The sequence below is a fragment of the Cynocephalus volans genome, chromosome 17 (genome assembly GCF_027409185.1).
Source record: "Cynocephalus volans isolate mCynVol1 chromosome 17, mCynVol1.pri, whole genome shotgun sequence".
NCBI classification, from domain to species: domain Eukaryota; kingdom Metazoa; phylum Chordata; class Mammalia; order Dermoptera; family Cynocephalidae; genus Cynocephalus; species Cynocephalus volans.
In genome coordinates, this window is record NC_084476.1 from 15576434 (window position 1) to 15599303 (window position 22870).

General features: G+C 53.8%; 1 protein-coding gene across 6 annotated transcripts in view; it reads right to left on the minus strand.

The window, feature by feature from the left end:
• Positions 1-22870, minus strand: part of DAB2IP (DAB2 interacting protein) — a 188667-nt gene that overhangs the window by 82539 nt on the left and 83258 nt on the right. For all 6 annotated transcript variants that reach the window (XM_063081870.1, XM_063081869.1, XM_063081871.1 and 3 more), the window contains exons 2-3: positions 19161-19264; positions 478-626 (exon numbers count right to left, since the gene is read on the minus strand). In XM_063081870.1, the coding sequence (XP_062937940.1) occupies positions 478-626; positions 19161-19264 (253 nt within the window). The remainder of the gene's footprint in view (positions 1-477; positions 627-19160; positions 19265-22870) is intronic.

Consider the following 22870-nt stretch of genomic DNA (forward strand, 5'->3'; position numbering starts at 1 on the left):
GCCCCCCGAAGCGGCCCAGCCCCCTGCTCCTCCCCTCCAGATGTTCGCCCTTTCCCTCACCACGCTGGGCGCTGCCAGGTCTCCGCAAAACCCAGCCGCAAATGCCTTTTGTATCGGATACCCAGGTGCTCCCGAGACGGGGGATGGATACTGCGGGTGGAGGTGCCACTTCCGTCCCCGGCTCCCGGCACTGCACGACCCGGGAAACAATGCCCACCTCGGCCAGAAAGGCGAGGCAGGACTTCTCGGCGAGGGCACTTCCCGCCCGACCTCGCCTCGGGCATCCTCTCCTCACCTCACTCTGGGGGGACAGAAAGGGTCCTCCCTCGTGTCCCCGAGTCCGAGGTGGCCCCACAAGTTCCCGGACGACGGCGTGGGGTCCCCTCTGCCGAGCAGCGCGCCCCAGCACGGGCTCTCGCTTTGTCCCCGCGCCCTCGGGGATGCATCCCGGGGCGACGGCGGCGGCGGCGGGCTCACCTCTCATTGTCCGCGGCGGCGGAGGTGGCGGCGGCAGCGGCGGCGCTCCGGAACCCCGGCAGGATGTGGCGGAAGCTGTGGTTGCGGTCCAGCTTGGGCTGGCTCTTGGTGCGCTTGATGGAGCCCTTGAGGCGGCGGCTGAGAAAGCCCTGCGCGCGGGGCGACAAGAGGGGGAAGGGGAGGCGGGGTTAGCGCGGCGGCGGCGGGACGGGACCCGCGCGGGACCCGCACCCTCGCTGGGCGGCCGCGCGGCCGAGGGCGGGCCGGGCTCGGGCTCGGCCCCAGCAGCTCGCGGCCCGCGCCGCCCGCCCGCCAGAGCGCCGACGGCCCGGCCCGCGCAGCGCGGCCCAGCCCAGCCCGCCCGGCCCGCCCGCCCGCCACGTCGCCCCCGCCCCCTAAGCCGCTGTTGCCACGGTGACGCCGAGCCGAGCCGCGCCGACCGCGGCCGAAGCCGGCCGAGCCCCGGGCTCGCGGCGATTGGGGGCGGGGCTGCGGAGGGGCGGGGACCCCGGGGGGCCCCACAGCCAGTCCTCCCCGAGAGAGGTCACACCCCCCCACTCGTCTGGAGGAATCCACGCCCCCCACCCCTTCCGGGATTGACAAAGCGACTTCCCCCGCCCGCGAGGTCAGTGCTCTCAGCCTCGGCTGTACAGATGGGGGAAACTAAAGCTCTGAGAGCGGGTGTGTGTCCACTGAGGGGCCGGCCAGCTCCTGGTGGTACCCCGGCCACATAGACCCCTCACCCGGGCGTCTTTCCTTCCGCAGGCGGCAGTAGCTGGCTGACAGAATGGAGCACCCGCCCGGAACAGTTGTACCCCAGCAGGGACAACCACCTTGGGGCCAGGATCCCTAGAGCCCAGCTCAGGGAGGGACCCAAGGGGCTAAAGAATTTGCTGAGTATCCCCATTGAATGCTTGATTTGAGGCACCCCATATATTTGAGGCACCCCATATTCCGGCCATTCATCCATCTACCATGCTGCACTGGACTGAGCTTAATCCCCCACCACCCCCACCCATCCCAAGAGCTCCTGGTCTACTGGAAGAGACAAGTGTTCAATACATGCAGGTGATGGGATAGATGTGGGTCTCAGGGGACCACCGCCTGGGTCCTGCTGGGCTTTGAACTACAGGCAGCTTTCGGGAGAGGAAAACCGGTGGGGACGGGGGACTCCCTAAGGGAGGAGAAGTTGTCTGAGAGGGGTTCTGGAGACTCAACCACCGCAGCCTAAATTCCAGGTGATACAACAACAAAGGCAAATGGGATATTAATTTATTTTGAAGTTAATGTACATAACCTGAAGACCATATTTCATTCATCACAGAATAAAGGGTAGGCTTGGCAGCCCTCTCTGTGCCCGGGTGGAGGGGTGGACATTTGCCATAGGCCATGCCCTGTGCTGGATCTATCCATCTCTGTGGTCCGAATACCCTAGACATGATGAGGTCAAACACTGTACAAGTCATTTCATGTCACCCACACAAACAGAACATGACAGAGAAACATAGTCTCTTTCTACAAATGAAGACACCTTGCTCAGAGAGGTAAAGTGACACGCCCAAGGACACACAGCTTCCAGGCCCACCTAATGTCAGAGCTTTTCCACAGGATCTCCATCTTCTGCCCATCTTCTTTCTCCTTTCCTGTTTTTCTTCCTCTATTTCTTCCTCCCCCTCAGTCTCTCACGTCCATAGGAGACCTATCCCTGGCCACCCATCAGGATTCTGCACATCCCTCAAGGCCCAGCTGAAAGGCCACCTCATCCAGAAAGCCTTCCCAGGCAGTGGTGTCCAGATGACTCTCACCTCTGCAGCCTGGAATTATGCATCAAGGTATTCTAATCAGCTGCCGCTCAGCAAATGTATCTTAAGTAGCAGAGGCTGCAGGAGGGACCCTTCTCCAGTGGGGTGGCCCATAGATGAGGCAAAGCCAAATGCAGAGGGACCACAAATGGTGGCAGACCGAGGAGCACTAGGCTCTCCAGGTGACACAGCATATAGGCAGAGACCCGCACCACTGTGTAAGCTCTGGGCTCTCCCAGCCTCGGCTGCTTGCCAGATATGGGGGGTTGGGGGGGATGCACCTGGCTAACTTGGAGGAGTTCTTCTCTCACAGGTGTTGTCAAGCAAGTCCTCCCCAATGGGCTTGTACTTTTTCTTGGTTTTTATTTTCTACGCTGATGAAAATTTCACAGTTTTTACACTCTTGTGGTAAAAAGAACCACAAAGCAGGTTTCACAATTTAAGTAGCTCATTCTGTAGCAATATTGACAGCTCGATCCTATTTATGAGTTTAAAAAATGAAGTTCTTGGGCTGGCCGGTTAGCTCACTTGGTTAGAGCACAGTGTTATAACACCAAGGTCCTGAGTTCACATCCCGGTGGCAGCCAATCAGAAAAAAAAAAAAAAAAGTCCTCTCTCTCCCCTCTTGGAGGTAGGGTGGGCATGTGCACTTCCTCTTCCCCACTCCTCCCCCACAGCTACATTCAATGCTCCTCTGACAAGCAGCCTCCTCCTGGAGCCTACTCTGATACCTCCACCCCACCCAAACTGACAGTAACCTTGGGGACTCCTAATGCTTTCTGTAATATTCACTCATTCACCTTAAGGAGAGCCATTATGTGCTAAACGCAGTGACCAAGACAGCCAGGAACACTATGGGGTGGGAAGTGCATGGATTTTCAAGAGGTTGGGGAGCTCAGATCATGGAGAGGGTGATTCTTCAGGGGAATGGAGAAGGCCCCCATTGACTCCCCACCATACCACACATCTACCCTAGAGACCTTGTGTCCCCAGAGGACCCAGCTCAGGGGACTGCATATCACAGGCTTAACAAACACACATCATCCTGGAAAGCCATAGCCGGAAGGGGACTCAAATCTAAAAGGCAGCATTATAGAGGGTGACTGAGGCCTAGAGAGGGGAAGGGACTTCCCCAAGTTCACAAAGCAAGGTTAATCAAGAACCCCAGATTCCAGTCCCCTGCTCTGCCCAGCCTCACAGCTTGCTTACTGTCACCCAGCCCTGGATGAAGGTAGACAAGCTTTCTTCCTGTCCCTTCATCGGCAGTTCCTGGGACTTGAATTCTGGAGGCAGCTGCAGCCCCAAACTTGGGAAGGGGGACTGACGGGTCTTCAAGTGTGAAAGTCTTATTCTAGACCCAAGTCAACCTTTAACTGAGGGGCAGTGGGCAAATCATGTCCCTCTGTCATTAAAACAGGGTTCTTGATGCTCACTTTTGGGGACTGCAGTGGAGACTGCTAACAGCCCAGTGGCTGCGAGCTAAGCTGGAGGCAGGCAGCTCCGCAGACCCCTTGCCGAGATTACAGGCAAGGCCCCCAACCCTCTGTGAAATGAATCAGGTGCACACAATAAGTACTCAACAAAAGCCAAATGCTGGTTTCCCACCGAATTCCTGCATAAATGTATAGGAGTGTTAAAAATGTTCAGTTTGCAGTAACATATGTTGGGTCCAGCTTGTCTGTGAGTTACACATGGTTTCTACAGTCACTCCTTTGCCCTCCAACAGACTCTGGCCCCCTTAACCACCCCCCAGGGCCTGACTTTATCCCACCTTCTCCAGGACACACCCTGGACTACGGGAGCAGCTCAAGCTCTCTCACATCACTTGGGTTCAAATCTGATTCAGATAAGCTGTGGACAAATACTATTCCTCTCTTTCCTGTCTGTAAAATGGGCTAATGGTGATATCTACCTTATGGGGTGGTGGACAGGATTAAATAGTCAGAAATCACCAGTGAAACAGTCAATATTAAGCAACTACACAACTGTAGCTTTACTATAATTATTACTGCTGTTTATCTAGCACAACCACCTCTTTTGGCCCCGAGAGGTGCCTGACCACCATGGGCAGGAGTCTTTCTGGGCTCTCTGAGGAGCCTGGAAGCCATCTGACAGTGGGGACAGGGACATGAGTGAACATGCTTGAAAAATGATCCTGGAGCCACAGAATTTCATCTAGTTTGGTAGTTTTGAACTAACTCATTTAAACAAGCACTTTTTTCTAAAACAACCTCACAGGGACTCCCAGTGTACAAAGTGCACGGGGCAGGCAGGGCTGCTCAGGTGGAGGCCTCAGCTTTCATTCACTGGAGCAAGGACTGATGTCTAAAGCTCAGCGAGCAGCCTGCACTGCCCATGGGGACCCAGCCTGCTCCCGCCCCAGATGGGGCCCCAGCTTCTATTAAATACAGCCCATGTTCCTGTGTACTTGTCAGGCAGCGGTGCCACTGCACTGAGGTCAACTAGGGCCCCGAGGCTTTTGCACAAGGCTGCTGTCTGGTGCCACCACCCCCAGCCCATTCCTCAATGGCTGGGTATGGACAGCTGTGCAGCCTCTGACCCTCTCTGTGGATGGCCCACAGTCTCTTCAGACACCCTCCCTCCCAGCTGATCACAGGCCCCCTGGGCTTCCATCCATTTCACTGACCAAAGCACAGAGCAGTCCTAAGTGGAGGACAGAGGCCTGTGGAGTCTCTGGCTGGGAGGACCTGAGTCCTTCAGCAGCTCTCCGACCCCAGTTCTAGCCACAGCACCACTATCCTGACATCTGGCTTACAACCTACTCCTTCTCCAGGAGGTTCTGAGAAACTTTCTCAGAAGGCCTTTCAGAATTCTAGACACATGATTTCCTCATTCACCCATTTCAATCAACTCCAAGCGATGATGATGATGATAAATTACCAGTTATCAAGCTGTTCTGCAAAGTCGCTGTGGACATGGTAACTCACTGAATACCTCCCATCCTAGAAGGGGAGGCCTAGCGGGACCCAATGCCTCTTATGGGGAACTCTTGGAGGATTTGGGCTTCAGAATTCAGAATGTTTCAAGTTTCCAGGTTAAGCCACTTGCTGAAAGTGGCAGAGCTCTTAGGTGGTAGAGCTGGGACAATAACCAGGAGAGTTCTGGCCCCTGGGGTGGGCAGGATGGGGCTCCCCCTGCCCCATATATGGAACTGACAGCTCCAATCATCACCCTTACACTTAGCCCCAGGCACTGTACTCAGAGACCAAAGGCCAGATAGGAGGGATAAAAGAAAGGTACACTCTCTCTCTGAGTGCAGGGCTATTACCCAGAGGGCCCACAGGTGAGGACCTGGGAGCTCAGGGAGGGGAAGCCTTGCCCAGTCCTGTCCTCATGTGTGCCTCACTCCCAGCCCAGGAGCTAGTGCCTAGGGGACCATGGGTTTGCATTCCAGCAGCACCACCTGGGCATCCAGGATCCCCACATCACCAGTGTTCTCTGAGTAGCTGTTCTGCACCTGCACATGCAGCACAAAGCCTGACACACAGTAGGTGCTGTCAAGGGCTCTGTATCCTCCATCCCAGCCAGCCTCCTCCCCTTCTCCCCTTCTAACACACTGACCCTGGGTCACTGCCAAGGGGGTGGGTGGGTCTGACAGACTGCTGTCTCCCATCAAGCCCTTGGCTGCCCACCCTGGATAGAATTCTGCAAAACCCCTGGACCCTCGCTTGTCTCAGGCTCAGCTCCTCCCATGGCAGTTTCTAAGGCCCACACCCAAACAGAAAGCCTTCAAGGAGGGAGGCTTTCATTTTTTTTTTTTTTTTTTTTTTGGCAGCTGGACAGTAAGGGGATCTGAACTCTTGAACTTGGCTTTATAAAACCACTCTCTAACCAGCTAGCCCATGAGAGGGGGGCTGTTTTGACTGGTGTGTCTTTCAGTATCTTTCTAAGGCTTTGCCCAAATGCCAAAAGCACACTTAGATAAACAGGGAAAGGAGGGAAAGATCTCATCCAGATACCACCACCTCTGTCAGTCACAGACAGTGAGATATGCTGGGCGCAAAGGCCAGCAGGCAGATCTCACACCTGGGCAGGCTGGGAGGACACCAGAAAGAGGCTGAGGACGGTGGGGGTCCTGCTCCCAGGGTCAGAGGGTGAGAGCTGGAAGGCCCACAAGGGCAGCCAGGCCAATACCCACATGGTAAAGACGAGGCATCTGGGCCCATATGGCAGCAGGACTGGCCGAGAAGGGCACGGGCAGGACCATTAGAACTTCAGCGCCCTTGCTCCTGGCCCAGTGCTCTTTACAACTTCAGCATCACACGCAATAAGAACCTCCAGGCTCCCTGCATTTCCTCTTTCCAGGCTTCTATGTCTTGCCATTTGTAACATGAGGGGCTGGGTTAGGTGATCACCAAGCTCCTTTCCAGCACTGATGTTTGATGAATCCTTAAAGTTAGAGCAGCTGCTGGGGCCAGGCTGCCTGGGCTTGCCCAGGCTTGGCACTAACAGTACCAGGGAATTCTCTGGCTTTGCCCAAGTCCTTCAGCGGTGCTATTCCTCCTGCCCTCCTTCCTTGTTCCTGGGGCTCTACCCCTCAGCAAGCTGCCAGGCTTCCCTGGCCTCCTCCCATGGGAAGTATGCACCATCAAAGAAAGTCCCAATTAGAAAATGACTCACTAATAGTGGAGTATCAGACACCGTGACAGGTGAAAAAGGGGAAGCATTTTAAACCAGGATTAAGTTGGTACCTTCCTGGTGGCCACCTAGTCACAGGCCACCGTATGCCTACAGAACCCTCTCTTATCCCATGCCAGTGCTCCGTTGAAGATAAGACCTTCACATTCCACCTTGCATAGAGAACGTAGTATGACTACTTGGGTCATACAAGGAAAACCAATTCATGGGCCATGAGAGCCTCGGAGGGAAGCCCCAGAATGGGACTAGGCCCTGACACTCTAAGTTCACTCTTAGGCTGGCCAGTTAGTTCAGTTGGTTAGAGTGCCATTTTATAACACCAAGGTCATGGGTTTGGATCCCTGTACCGGCCAGCCACCAAAAAAGAAAAAAAGTCACTCGTGTTAAAATACTGCCTGGATAACCATGCCTGAACAAGTTCACATGGAGAAATACACAGGGCCAGAAACACATACAAGTTCAAGGACAGGCACACATACGAATGTCCACAGGAAGGGCACGTCCACAAAGAAATGCATGTGTAAGCATTTAAGTCTCCCCAACACCACCACACATACAGATACATGCACAGAAACACGTGCACATTGATCAGCACACACATCTACAATCATGAGACACACAAAATAACATACAAATACACTGAAACAAGCCTACAAATATACACACATACTCAGCTATTATCAGACACCCACAGAATTACCCTGACACACAGGCAAACACACCAGCACACATGTGCTCACATTCATGACAAGAGCAGGAAGGGCTAGTGGCCCAGGAAACTCGGAGAGCTGGGAGCCCAGGTTTTGGTCCAAGGAGAGCAAACACCTCTGTGCTGCTGCCAAAATCATACCCCCTACTCCTCAACTTTGAGGCAGGCTCTGAGGACAACCTGCTTGCTTCTCTCACAGCCTGGACGTGTGGCTTTCAGAGGCTTATGGCTTGGAAAGAGCTGGATATCCCTGCTCCAAACATTTCTTCTTCTGCCCATGATCACACCTGAAATTCCACCGTTTGACACACCTCTTTAGGGACTAAGGGCACATCGATCTCTAGTAATCCCCAGGTAAAAGGCAAATATCTTTTATCCTTCCTCCTGAAGAGACAGGACAGCAGAGAGTCCCACCACTTAATCTATGAGGCATCAGTGCCTGTTTCTTCTTCTGTAAAATGGGGACAACAGTAACGACCTCACAGGTTGTTGTGATGATTCCATGAGATCATGCATGTAAAGGACTTAGCCCATTTCCCGGCATACTATAAATAGTAACTGCTATCATTACTATCACTATCCCTTTCACTGTCATGGTTTTTACTGCTCCCTATAACCATGGAGACCAGCCCAGCCATCAGCCAGAAGGGCACAAGCTGTTCCCACTGGCTGGAAAGAAGTCCCCTCTGCCCGATGGACCCTGCACACCCTTCAGGTCTCTCCTCACAGTCTTCTCAGCAGCCTCCCCCGAAGTCCAGATCTCCTTGCAGATTTATCACAGCTGTAATTGTACATGTATTTGTTTAAAGCATCCCACCCACACTGGACTGTACAGCTCCCAGAGCAGGGGACACAGCAGTCTTGGTCCCCAGTGCCAGACACCTGGCAGGTATCCCATGAATATTTCCTGAATAAATTAACAAATATTTATGATACAAAAAAAAGAAAAAGAAAGAAAGAAGGAAAGGCAGAGAAAGTGTTCTGGGAGGCCTTTTAAAGGATTACACTTGGGAGCAATCTGGGTAGGCTTGCCAGAGGAGGTAGCTTTTGAGGGCATTATAGAATCATTGAAGGTGAGACTGCAGTGAGCTTGCTGAAGTTAGCTAGGGCAGGGCAGCCACATAAAGGAATTCCAGGCAGACTGACAGCACAAGCAAGTGCACGGAGATAGTACATAGGCCTGGGAAGCACCTAGAGTTGCCACAGGTTCCTCTGGCCTCCATGTCACACACCATTATCTAAGCCTGGGCTCATAACCCCCTCCCCAGTGCAGAAAACACCAGGTAAAGGTGAACCTAAGGGTGAACCTAAGGGTGAACCCTAAGAGTCTAGAGAAGGAAGGAGAGGGAGCCCAGTCTGGATGAGGAAGTAGGGGGAGGTGGGGGAGAGATGAGGACATCAGCCTTCCTGGTATCTGCCAGTGCCCAGGACTGAGCAGGCATCAGTGAAGAGAAATCAGATGTGCATTCCTGAGGTCTCAGCCAGGGATGTGACAGCCCAGAGCAGCCAGGGAGTGACTCATTGTCCCATAAATCCTCCAGTGACACTTGCTTTAGCATAATAAGCCTGTCCCAGAGGTCTGGATGGCCACAAATACCTCATCAGCTCTTTAAGCTCTCCACCTGCCTTGGCCTTAGGGTGGGTGGGGAGTTGGACACCAAGGGCCACATGGCTGCAGGGAGGCTGACTCCACCAGGGAGCCTCACCCCGGCAACAGGGTCTCTACTCTCTGCTCCCCTCCAGACCTTATCATTGAGGTCCTGGCACCAGGCCAATCTTCCCAGGGTGACTCACTGACTTCAGTGCTTGTTCCCCATCCAAACTTCCCTGTCCTGTGCTCTCTGTGCATCCTGTGGGAGAGAATGCACTCAGCAGAGGCTACCTGACAGAGTGGCAGGAAACCCACACTTGTAGTCAGGAACTCTGGGGTCAAAACCCAGCTCTGCTATTAATAAGAAGATGTGCTACTCCAACACACTAATGAAAGTAAGTCAGATCCGATGTATTTATTAAGCCCTGTCTAAGCTTCAGGCACTGTATTAGAGCTTTTGCATGACTTATCTTGTTTAATTCTCACAACCCAGTATGCAGACAGAAGAATAAAAGCTCAGAAAGGGCAAGCGAATTGCACAGGGCCACACAGCAAGGTAGCAGCAGAGCTGGGTTCAACCCAGGTGGTCTGCTCCAAAGCCAAAGCTCCTATATGATTCCATTACAGGACTATGAGGTGCTGAGCAAATACCTTAGCCTCTCTGTGACTCAGTTTCCCCATCTGTACCATTAGGGAATGGGTCTAACTCTAAATCCTCCCCAGCTTGGACATGTCTCCCTGGTGACCCATATGCAGGTGACAACAAATGGGAGGGACCTTGGGGACAACACCTTGCTCACAGGAAGGGTGCTAATGATGGAGCTTCAGGCTTGTGTTGGACCATAGGAAGCTTCTGTTGGGTCAGATAGCCCTGCCCTCCCAGGCACCCACTTGGCCCGGAGTAGCCCCAAGGCAGCAAGGCAGGAGCTATCCTGTTCCTCCCCGGACCAAGAGTTACCAGCGAACTCCAGGCCTGAGGACGGGTAAACACCAGTGGGAGGGAGAGGAGGAAAGCAGCCCCATAAATCCACCTGAGTGAGCAGTGCTTTTAAAAGCCCTTTTCACTACAGGATACAAAATGCGCCGTTTGGGGAGAGGATTTTATAGGCTGTTTCTCCTCCTGGGTGATTTACCACCTTCAAGCCAGCTTCACCTGGGAGTCCTGGCCTCTGAAGGCTCACGGGAGCCCATGGGGTGGAGTCAAGGTCGATTTCAAGGCAAGGGCTGGTGTCCCTGCCAAGCTCTGTAGTGGGCTGGATGACTTGTTCTGGCCTCTCCTCCCGAGGCAGGTGGTAACTGCAGTCTCAGACAAACAGTGCGGGGCTCTCAGAAGTGAGAGATCACTGTTCACCTGCACTCACTCCAGTTCATTCATTCACTTCCTTTGTCTCTCTCTCACACATCTTCATTCCACAAGCCCCTCCAGACACCTGCCATAGGTGAGGCCTTGCCCCAATGCCAAGGGACCAGACAAATTAGAAGCAGTCCCTGCCCTTGAGAAGGTCACCACTGTCTGGTGGGCGAGACAGGACACGTGGTAGATCATTAAGTCACAGCGTCTGTGAAAGAGGAGGTGCAGGCAGGGTGTTGTGAAGCCTGGGGAGGGGAGGCCTACCAGTGGCGAGGGGTTCACAGAGGAAGGATAGAGCCTCAGATGGCAAAAAGAGTCTCAAAGCATAGAAATGGAGACGAACTGCGGGCAGAAGGACCAGCCTGTCCAAGGGTATGGAGGCTGGGACAGGACTGGGGGGCCCTGAATTCCAGGCTGGGGAACAGGATCCCCCCCAACCCCCTGGGAGCCATCTAAGGCGCTGGAGCAGGGGAGTAACAATCCCTGCTCGTTTTAGACATTCTTTAAGCAATTCCTCAGGAGAAGTTACTCATCCCAATGCAGAGCCTTGTGTCGGAAACAGATGTCACTGCTGCCACCTCCACAGAGGCCCTCCTGGCTTTGGAAACAACAATTCCCACCCGAGAACTCAGATATAATTATGCCTGCAATCCAACCCAAATGCCATTGATCGCTTCATTTTCGTAGCATGAGGAGGTGGGGAAAGGAAAGCATCTGAGTCTTGTCCCCATACCCAGTCTTCTGGGCCCTCCGGGAGAGGGGAGGGCCTGCAGGGCTACAGGGCAGGGTAGAAAGAGGGGAACATTCCTCTCCTACCCCAGTGGCATCTGCCCTGCACAGAATTTTCTGACCCACAGGGCCCAGGCTTGCTGGGAGCAGGGACAGGACGAGATGAAGCAGTGAGATGGGGAGGCTCTGTCCCATACTGGCTATGTGACCTAGGACAACGCACCTCCCTTGTCTGGGCCTCAGCTTCCTTGTTTGTAGGATGGAGTGAATAAAAACGCTGGCTAACAAAGACAGGGCGGTGTGCTGTGGGCCAGGCTCCATGCAAACTTCAACATCTAGGCTCACGAGCTGAGCGATCCTCAGCAAGCTCTTCACTCTCCATCTGCCTCAATTCTGTCACCTTCAAAAAGTGGAATTTGTGTCATCTGCCTCTTGGGTTGTAAGTACTAAATGAGATAATACCTAGAGATTGCTCAGCACAGGGCCTGACCCAGGGGACTGTGCAAATCAGGCTTTATGATCCTCCATTGTACAGACAGCAAAGAGGTGGTCAAGCTGGAATTCCAACGTGGGTCAGAGGGACTTCGAGCCCAAACTCTGACCTCCATCCCACCTCTCCCAGAAGGTCTGCCCTGCTCCCTCCCAAAGAAGCAGTGAGGCTGGAGCAAGGGATGACAGTGACCCAGTGTCTGCTGGCCCCAGGCTATTGACCACAGGGCAGCAGCACTGCCCGGCAGTCCGCACACTGCCCCACCTTACCCTGTACCCCTCCTCCCGACGCATGGCTGTCTTGGCCCCAGACTTTACTCCCTCCAGTGTCCCTAAGGGTTCCCTTTCAGATGTCCCTAGCTCTCTTGTCAACCCAGGCCCGGCCAGGCCAGCCACCCATGCCAGGCCCAGCTCTCAATAGGTGCTCCCTGATCAGAGCTGTTCCCACCACTCAGCAGTGAGCCCTGCAGCTTGTTTAGCCCCAGCACACAAACCCCTGGGACTTCAACTCTTGCTGGGAATAGACACCCGGGAGTCCACTCGCTGCCCTCTGCTGCCCCCAGCTGGCAGGAAACAGCCCTGCGCAGACACCCCCATCTCCCTCTGTCTGTACTCCCACCTGGGAACTTGGTCTCCGGTCCCCTGGGCACTCCTGACCCCAACCCCTCTCCACCTCTGGGTGCCAGGGCTAAGTCCTAGAAGATCTGTCAAGGGCAATGTTGCTTTGGGGTAGCAAGTGAAGGGTAAGGAAGGGAGGGGTCTGTCCAGTTACCTGGGCTCTGGGGAAAGTGTGGGGTGGAGGTGAGTTGAGCCCCCCACCCAAAAGGGAGACAGGCATGAACACTTGTTGAATGCCTCCCTTGTGCCTGGCACTGTGCCCCCATAGATGCCCTGTGGGGGAGGGGTTCCTATGCCCATCTATGGATGGGGAAAAAGAGGCTCCTTTTGTGCAGGAGGCACCTGTAACACAGAGACTGGGGAGTCAGCCATTTACATCCTAGTGAGAACCAGTTTATCTGATTTCTTGCTGCCCAGCAGGCTCAACTGCAGGGCTGGGGAAATGGAGCTTGCAGGGTGGCCTAGGGGTTACTCTGGAAGACCCAGGGCAGAAAGAGGAGGGTGTGGAGGCAGTCCTTGTCCCTTTACTCTCCATCCTACCCACGTACACTGCCTGAACCACACTGGAACTTCCCAGGATGAGAAAGGAGATTCCAGGGCTCCGTGAAATAGGTTCTTCCCTCTACCCCCTGCCCTCAAGGACCCCCACAAGGGCATTCTAAGTACAGATGTTGAGGGGCAGGGATGGACTCCAGACAACCTGCTTGAGTAAAGCAGTTTCCTTGTCCTCCCACCCCACCCTCATCCCATATCCCCCATCCCAGTCCTGGTCTCTGTCCACTAAAGGAGCTCTGGACTCTCCCAGCCTGGTCAAGTATGCTGCTCTGAAGGACACACTGCACCCCAGGTCTGCTCTGCTCTACTACGGCCTGCCTCACCTCACTCTCTAGGGACCCCATACCCCTGTTAATACAGCCTCGGATCCCATTTGCTTTGTTTGCTGCCATGGGTTTCCTGTCCCTCACACTCCAGCCACTTTCTCACACTTCAGTCTCAAATTGCTCTCAGTTCCTGTTATCATTTGCTCATGCTCTTTCTCCTGGCCTTTGCAGGAGCTGTCCTGGCTGCCTGGAATGTCCTTTCCCCCTTGCCTGCCTGGAAATTACATCATCAAGCCCGAGCTGACCCCTCTCTGTTTCTGCAGATAGCAACTGTGTTTAATCCTATTTGTATGCTCAGTGCCCAACACAGGCCCTGACACATAGTTGGTGCTGATTAAAAATGTATTGAAAGAAAGAAAAGAGGAAGGCTGAGATGGAAGAAGGGAAGTGAGTTAGTTCACACCCACGGTAGGACATGCAGACCAGAACTTGACACTCACCTCGGCCACTCACCAGCTGTCCGACCTTGGGCCAGTGTCTTCCCCCTGAGCCTTGGTTTACTAATCTGTAAAATGGAGCTAATAAAACTCCCTTCCTATTTATTAATGGAGGTGGGGGGCAGCCTGTGGTCCTGCTTGAGTCCCAGGCCTTGGACTCTGGCCTGGCCTAGGATTCAGGAGGCTTCAGTACCCCCTGACCCCACACTTGTTCCCCGAAGACCATCCTTGCCCCAGCCTGGCCACCCTGGAGAGCTCCTGCATCTGGGTTGTCTATGACAATATTCCCACCTCCCCACATTCCCTCTGCAGAAAAGGGAGCCTCTCCCTGCAAAAGGCAGACACAGACCAAAATGACAGCAATTCTCTTTTCCCCTTCTAATGTTAGATCCCCCTCCAGTGAAATACTCTTCTCCATTTATACCTGACAGACTCCTACACATCCCTTAAAGCCCAGCCCCAAAGGCCTCTCCTCTAGGAATTCTTCCCTGCCCCGCCCAGCCAGAAGTAACTGCCCCTTGTCCTGGGTTCCCACAGCACTGCAGGCACACTTCTATCACAGCATCAGGACCACGTAAGGTGCACACAACCAACCACCTGGTGAAGGTAAGCTGTTGAAAGGAACCGAAGACCCGTTTCTAGAAGCATCTGCAATCAGGTGGTACTGAGTCTATCTGCAGCTTCTGCCAGCCCCCTGAGCCTTCCCCTCCCTGACACTTCTTCCACATCTCGCAAAAAATAGCCCTGAGACCTAATTTCAGCTAAACCTTCAAACACGACTCTCCACTTTCAACTTCCCAAGGAGGAATCAATTGGCTGTCAAGTTTCTGAGAGCCTCTGCCACCTCCCACCTCCCGACCCTGCCCGCTCTCCTCAAGGTCGATGGGAGAGGATGGGGCGAGGGGTGGGGGGTGGGAGGACCCAGCCCACCACAGGGAGGGTTGAGTCTGGGGAAGGCGACAGGCTGAGGGACTCAGGGGCAAACCAGTAACAGGCACCATCTCCTTACGCCCCAAATCAAACCACGACTCCTCTAACATGAGGTGGCGGGTGAGAGAAGTCAGTACTCCACTGCTGCTAAGGGCCCCAGGGCCTTGGGAAGTGGGGTGGGCACATGCAGAGCCCCTGGGCCCAGCCTGACCAACCAACAGTCTGTGCAGACAGAGGGCACCAGCTGGCTGCCTGTCTTCCTTCCCTCACTCCTTTCCAGGAGGTGCTACTGGTACAGAGAAGACAGACCTGGGTTTAAATCTCAGGAGCCTGTGCTGGCCCGTGGCTCACTTGGGAGAGTGTGGTGCTGATAACACCAAGGCCACGGGTTCGGATCCCTATATAGGGATGGCCGGTTAGCTCACTTGGGAGAGTGTGGTGCTGACAACACCAAGTCAAGGGCTAAGATCCCCTTGCCAGTCAACTTTTTAAAAAAATAAAATAAAAAATAAATAAATCTCAGGAGCCTCAGAGCTGATGGATAGGGATGAGCAGGCGGCCACTTTGGTCACCTACTCCCAGTCCCCTTCTCCCATTCTCTCCTCATCCCAGTGCCCCCCACAGCTCCCAGGGCACACACCAGCCTCCCAGCCCCGTGTGGCCCTGGAGAACCACTCCTCCGCCCCCTAACTCTTATCAGTAGGTGGGAGGAAGTTGGACCAGATGGACAGACAGGTTCCAAATCCTTCCCAAGTCACAAAACTGGTATGAGGCTGTGCGGGGCCTCCAGCCCAGGTCAGCTGACTCTAATGCCCAGGACATTTAAGCACCTACTGTATGCCCAAACTGTATGCTGCCTTACAAAGTCCATCCCTGGATTTCATGGAAGGGGAAACTGAGGCTCTCCCAGGGTCACACAGTCTTCAAGAGGTGAAGGTGGGGCTAGCACTGAGCCACCAATACCCTGCGGGGTGGCTGCGAGTCCTAGGCTGATTCACAAAAGGGGTAAGGGCCGCATGACGGGGGTATACACAGCCCAGGTTCAGGACCTTGGACACGTCCAGCCTTTCTCAGGCCTCAGCTTTCATGGAAGAGGTGGACAGAGTGAGCTCTAGAGACCTCAGATCCTGACACATCAATTCTCCCAAAAGGCACCCCTGTGAAAGGTGGTGACATCCTGTCACCCGCGTTTGAAATAGCAGCGAAAGTGGCAGTTATTCAAGTATATCCTGTGGTGTTTCCTCTGCCTCCCCCAGGCAAAAACCATGTTCCCCAGGCTCCCTCACGGGTCTACACAGAGCATTAGTCAGCTGACTGCATGAGCAGGTGGCTTGTGAGAGCGCATGGGAGAGCAAGTGCATGCTCAGGCTGCAGGTGTGGAGAGAGTGTGCTTCAGGCTCTGCATGGGGTCTGTGTACAGGTCTGTCCCCAAGGCCCAGGCCAGGCTCACCTCTGCCCTTTGCCAAACACCCTGTCCTCTGCCCTCTATTCCTGCCCTCTCCAGATCTTTACTGCTCTGGAGCCAAAAAGGGAAACACAATTTGGATGATAATGGTGGATTCCATCTATTAAGTACCCACCGTGGGTCAGACCTGGGTAGGCATGTCTGCAGGTAGCCTCCACCCCAGTCCTTCAAGCAAGGGCTCTCATTCCACCTTTTACTGATGAGGACACAAGGCTCAGAGAGGCTGAGTAACTGACAAGGTCACTCAGGTCTAGGCAGAGTCAGGATTTGAACCCAGATCCCTTCCTCTGAGCTCTCCAGTCCCCCAGGCTCTGAGCACCCAGCCCAGAATAGAATCTGGATTCACACCCTTTTCCTTAACTGCTTCACACTGAAAAAGGACCACAGTGCCCAGAGAAGGGCACAAAATTTAAATGTCCAATAGTCCTGGCATCCAGGCCTGGCTCTGTCACTCAGGAGCTGTGTGACACTAGGTAAACAACTTCACCTCTCTGAACCTCAGTCTCCTCATTTGTGAAATGGGGATGCTAATAGTGCCCCCCCAGAGTTGCCATAAGGAGTGGGTACAACGACCCCCATGGACATGCTCTCCATCCTACAGACCATAATTGGGTATGCAGGACTAAGAGCTGAGTCCTGGGCAGCTCAAGATTCTCAGGGTGGCTCTGACTCTGGTTTCCATCCCAGGAAATAGAGTGAAGACACCACTATAGGAAAAATGCCAAGCCTAGCTGGCAATTAAAGAGCTGCAAATTACAGCAACTTCAAGCTGTGATGATACACCTATCACACCAGTAAAAGAAAGGGAAATGGCAGAAAAAGTGATGCTGATGGGGTCTGGGAGGGTGTGGGGGCAACGGATCCTCCTCTTCACAGCCAGAGAAAGTGCATGCTTGTGCCCTGGGGTCAGAGAGACATGGGTCCAAATCTTACTTGGCTCCACCATTTATTAGCGGCTGGAACTTGGGTGAGTGACCTTATCCCTCTGTGCCTCAGTTCCCTCATCTGTAAAATTGGGTAATCAATCAAAGCATCAGCTTCAGGGCTGTACAAAGATTAAAAGAGATCAGGTTCATAGGAGAGTGAGTACAGTGCCTGGCACATAGTAGGTGCTCCATCAAAGGAGTCATTGTTCCCTAAGGCCCCCTAAAGGCTCACCCTTCCTGCCATGGCCCAGGAGGTTCAGAGAGGGCAGGACTTGGCCTGTGCTCCAGTTGATGGGAATGGGAGTCACTCTGGCACCAAACTCCCAGCCCTCCCTGCAGGCTCAAGACCAGCTCCCAGGGAACAGCTGGCCACACCAGGGGCACGATCCTGAATCCTCTCTCAGCACAGGCTTCTCTCTCCTCCTCGCTGCCCAGAGGCTGATTCACCAGCATGGGGCTCTGAACCCTCTCTTGGGGAGCTTGTAAAAATGCAGAGACCCAGGCCCTGTCCCTGGCCCAATGAACTGAAATCTTGAAGGAGCCTAAGAATCTTTTTAAAGCATTTCTACGACATATGGACAGGCAGGAGACTCAGTGGCCATGGGGAAAGCCACATCCCCTCAGCTTGGCATCCAAGGCTCCACCTGACCAGGACTCAGCCTAGCTTCCCAGCCTCACCTTCTACCCAGTCCTCCAGACCCTCTCGACTCCAGTCCCACCAAGCTTTTCAGCATTCCATGAACACATCAACTTCTAGGATGCCTCCATACCTTTGCAACTGCTGTTTCCCCTACCTGGAACACCCTCTCTCACTGTCCCTGCTAGCCAATTTCTACTGACTCTTCGAGACCTAGCTCAAAAGGCAGCTTCCATGGGACACCTTTCCCAACCCACTAAGAACAGTCAGTCACAAGGAAGCTCCAGCTTCCCTGGAGCTGCTGTATCATGCTGGACGGTGACAGCCAGGCCTGTACACTCTCTGTTCCCTCCTCTCAGAACCTTCTTTCCGCTACTCACCATAAAGCTGACTCCTCAGTTCATATACCTGGGCCTCAGCTCAAATATCACCTCCTCTCTACACCACTTCAAGGAAGCCCTCCTGGTTTTCCCCATCACAGCAGCCTGCTTTTCTACTTTCCAGCCCTTAATACCAACCCGAGAACATGAGCTCAAAGGCCAGGGGCTTTGTCCACCTTGTGCTCTCTTGGCCAGTTCCTGCCACTCAGCCCCAGTTCCTCCCCCAGCCCCTGGCACACAGCAGGCACACCATAACAACCGTGGAGTGAATGAATGGATGAACTAAATGATCAAACATCTATCTCCCCTACAGACCTGGGCTCCCTGGGGAAAAAGAATGTGTCTACATCTTCTGTGGGTCTCTGTTGCCTGGCACAGCACTGGATAAAGAGACACATGGTACTGCATGCTGAATGAGGGAGTAAAGGGACTGCAAACTGTGCGTGTTGGAGGGAGAGGGACAATGCAGAGGGGCCTGGAGAGTCAAAGGTTAAAGGTCACTGGGTTCTGTTCCCCTAAAGTTATGTTTATAATAATAAAGAAAAGCATGAAGACCACTAAATTCAATAGCTAGAATATATATACTGTGTTTTATCTATTTGAAGACATCATCAGTTGTAAGGTACAGCATTATTTTATGTGCCACCAAGAAAGAATTAAATTCTGACATGCCATGGACTGACATGAGAGATATTAAAATATATGGAAACAGAATTTGTGCACCTTAAGCATCAAGGAAGCATGGTGTGTGCGCACAGGTGGGGTGTATTTATTTGACCTACTATTTGCCACTTCCCTTCCCGGGCCAGCTCTGCTCTGGGCACCATGGTCTTCAGGGCTGTCTGTCCTGCACCTGCCCCCTCCCTTATAGGATGGAAACCCCATGTGGCTCCCAGGGGTGGGGCTGAGCCACGGAGAGGGGAGCAGCCGAGGGATCGGATACCTAGGGCAAGGGAGGCTGGAGGCTCTCCCGGTCCATGAGGCTCCAGGAAGGGGGGCCGCGGGGCCACAGAGCAGCACCCCGGGCGAGGTGGTGATGGTGGTGGCAGTGGCGGCGGTGGTGACGCAGAGATAGTTACCGTGACCCGGAACGGTGTAGCAGCCGAGGGCTCCATGCTGGGGCTCTTCTCGGAGAGACTGCCGGGCAGGCTGCGCCGGGAGCCCGGCCTTTCTTGGGGCGACTCTGCCAATGGAGGGAGAGAGAGAGGTTGAGGAGAAACAATCAAGGCCACCCGGTCAGGCCTTCCTACTACTCCCATCCAGGCCAGAACAACAGACAAACTGGTCCCCATAAGATGATGCAGTCTCTATCAAAAAGTTTGGCAGTTCTCCCCCAAATTAAAGATAGAATTACTACATGACTTAGTAATTCCAATCCTAGGTATATACCCAAAATAACTGAAAACAGGGACTCAGATACATAGTTGTAGGCAAATGTTCAAAGCAATGTTATTCAGGACAGCCAAATAGTAGAAACAACCCAAGTGTCCATCGACAGAGGAATGGATAAACACAAGTGCTGTGCCAGGCAGCAGAGGCCCAGAGAAGTAGACACGCTCTGTCTATGGATAAATGATATATACACGCAATGGAGCATCATTCTGCCCCAAAGAGGAATGAAGTTCTGATGCATGCTGCAATGTGAATGAACCTGGAAATATGCTGAGCAAAAAGGACAAGTACTGTATGATTCCACTTATATGAGAAATCTAGAAAAGGCAAATGCACAGACAGGAGGTAGACGTAAAGTTACTGGGGCTGATGGGAGAGGGGAATGGGAAGTTTCTGCTTAATGGCAGAGACTTTCTGCAAGGGTGATGAAAAGGTTTTAGACATGGATAGTGGTGATGGTCGTGCAATTCTGCAGATATACTTAATGCCACTGACTCATACACTTAAAAATGGTTAATATGGCAAATTTTATGTTATACCTATTTTACCATGATTTTTTTAAAAAGAGAAAAAAAAAGTCCCCCAAAGTCTGTGCTCCAAGTCCATACATCTGGTAATGCCATGAGCTCCCTGTCACTGCAGGTATATGCACAGATAACCGTGCCCTCTCCTGGGACGCAGCCCTGGGTGGGAGCCTGGATGACCTCCCAAGTTCCTACAAACACGAGAAGCTGTGATCTCTGGCTTCCACTTCAGACATTCTTCTCCAGAGACCAAGCAGGTAACAGAATCAAGGAAGCGGCCACTGCTCAGCTCCAGCTGGTAATTGCCACATGGCCATGAGGGAGCCAGTGCGGCCACAGCTTCCCACAGTTCAAGAGAAGCTAGAAATCTGGGTTTTTAAAAATATGAACTATTCTGATTTACATGGTGACAGCTCATTGAAAGCTTTTAGCCATGGCCTTGGGTACGCCTATTTCAAACCTACCAAGTCAGTCCAACCTAGCTGCTGCTGGCCCCACACCACAGCTAGCACTGGTACCTCTTTTCCATTGCTCTGGCTGTGGCCCCCTCCCCACAGAGGACTCCCTTCTCGCTCCCCTTCAGCCGCCTGACCCATCCCGCAGGCCCCAGAGGAGACCCTTGGTGAGGCCCTTCACCTCCAGCTCTCAGCCCCCTTCTGGCTCCTACAGCAACAGCTAGACCCAAGTCTCTCCTATCAATGCTCTCATCTGCACTTTGAGAGAGAGAGAGAGAGAGAGAGAGTGTGTGTGTGTGTGTGTGTGTGTGTGTGTGTGTGTGTCTGTGTGTGTGTGTGTCTGTGTGTGTCTGTGTGTGTGTGTGTGTCTGTGTGTGTGTGTGGAACTCCTAACGCCCACACGGAATCCGGCTGCATCTCCACTTCCCCAGCACCCTGCATGGAGCCTAGTGCGTGGGGGGCGCTTGGGAAAGACCAGTTGATTCACAAGGAAGAAAAGGACAGGGTGGAGGTTTCCCTGTATGTGTGAACACACAGGGGTGTGGAGTGAGAGGTGCACACCCAGACAAACATATGCATATGCTCCAACACGGACTGACCAGGGACACGCGGAGGTGGGACAATGTGCACACACACAGGACAAATGACGTGGGTGCTCACTGGACGTGGCTTTCCAGAAGGCAGAGCAAGCCACTGGGCACACTGTCTGCACTTTCCAGTCCATTCTCTCCACGCAGCTGCACTGGACAGGGGTCCATGGAAGTGTGGAAGGACAGAGCTGAGCCCCTCATCCAACAAGGACAGGCTCCAGTCCTGAGCCCTGGCCAATGGCCAAGCAGGCAAAGCCATCCTGGGACTGGTGCAGGCCCAGCTGACCACCGAGCAGGCCTGGACAGGGGTTGGTACCAGCCCCAGACTACCCAACCCTGGGCCACCTCTTCCAGAAAACCTTCCTTTCCAGATGGCTCCTCCTCAGCCCAGTGATGTCCATCTCATAAGGACCTTGCTGCTTCCCATGGGTGCTCCCTACTCAAGAACTTCTTCATCCCTCCTCTACCATCACTCTGGTCACACTCGAGAGCCACCTCTTTCTGGAGGTTTCCCTAGGAAATCTCTTCCCATGCGCCCCAATCTACCTTCGTCTCTTTTCACCTCCCACCCACCCCTAGCACCCTCTTGTGCTCTGTGACAGGGCACACCCCCTCCACCTGGGGGGCTGTCTGCCCCAAACCCCTGGGTCCTACCCATGTGCAAGGCACTGCACTCAGCCATGTGGGCTCTGGTAGCTCTGTTTCACCACAGCAGAAACATTGGTTCAGGGCAGTCACGCCCATGGTCACAGGGCTAGTGAATGGCAGGCTAGGAATGAGTGCCCAGGTGTGTCTTGACCCCAAGTCCATGGCTCCTGCAGTGCTGAGCCCCCTGGTCCTAATGCCCAGCCAAGAACTAACATGCAGTAGGCGCTCAAGGCTTGATCTTGGGATGCAAACCTTAGCCGGAAGCAGACCCCCAGGTCCAGCCACCTCTCCAGGGAAAGGGCAAAAGGCAGAGGTGGGAGCTAGGCAGTGCCAGGTGCAGTGAGGACCCTGAGGCAGACTGCCTGTAATCCCCTCAGTGCCCTGAGAGAGAATGAACTTCACAGCCTGGCACCCATGGCCATTCTATCAGGCACCCTCTCTGGCTTCTTCTCTTACCAACCGGCTTCGCTGTACCCGCCATGGTGCAGGAAATGTCCCACCTCTGCACCTTTACCATGCTGGCCCCTCCTCCTAGAATTCTCTTCCTCTGAACAGCCTCCTGTGGAAACTCAGTTGTCCTTCAAGCTCTGGGGTGGTGCCCCCTCCTCTGAGGGGGTGCCCTGATCACTTTAGGTGGATTGACTCACCCCAACCCCCATAGGTCAGCCTTGAAGGCTTGCAAGTTTTCTTCCTGTCCCCGAAGCACTGTGAGTTCCTCATGGCACGAGGATGGGTCGTCTCTGTTTCCCACCCCCACCCTGAGCCAGGCACCCAGCAGTGCTTGGTCAAGGTCTGATCATCCATTCATCCGTCAATACAACCAACAAATATGGGATGCCTACTGCAGTCATGGAAGCCTGCTGGCAGAGTCAGGCTTCCCCAACAGGGCTCTGGGGACAAGACAGGGATCACCAGGACAAGAGGGGCTGGAACCTCCAGAGCACCATGAAAGCCTCTTAGGAACTACCCTCCCTCTTGTAAGTCACACACACACACATGCACACGCACACGCACACACACACACCCCTACTCACCTGGCCACAGCTTCACCACCCCTTCCTGGGCAGGTGGGCAAGAGGCACATGGAGCCACCTGGTAGGACACAAGGACCTCAGAGAGGCTGCCTCTCCTGAGACCAAGACCAATGATCCCCAGGACCTGCCCAGAATCCTGCCTCCTG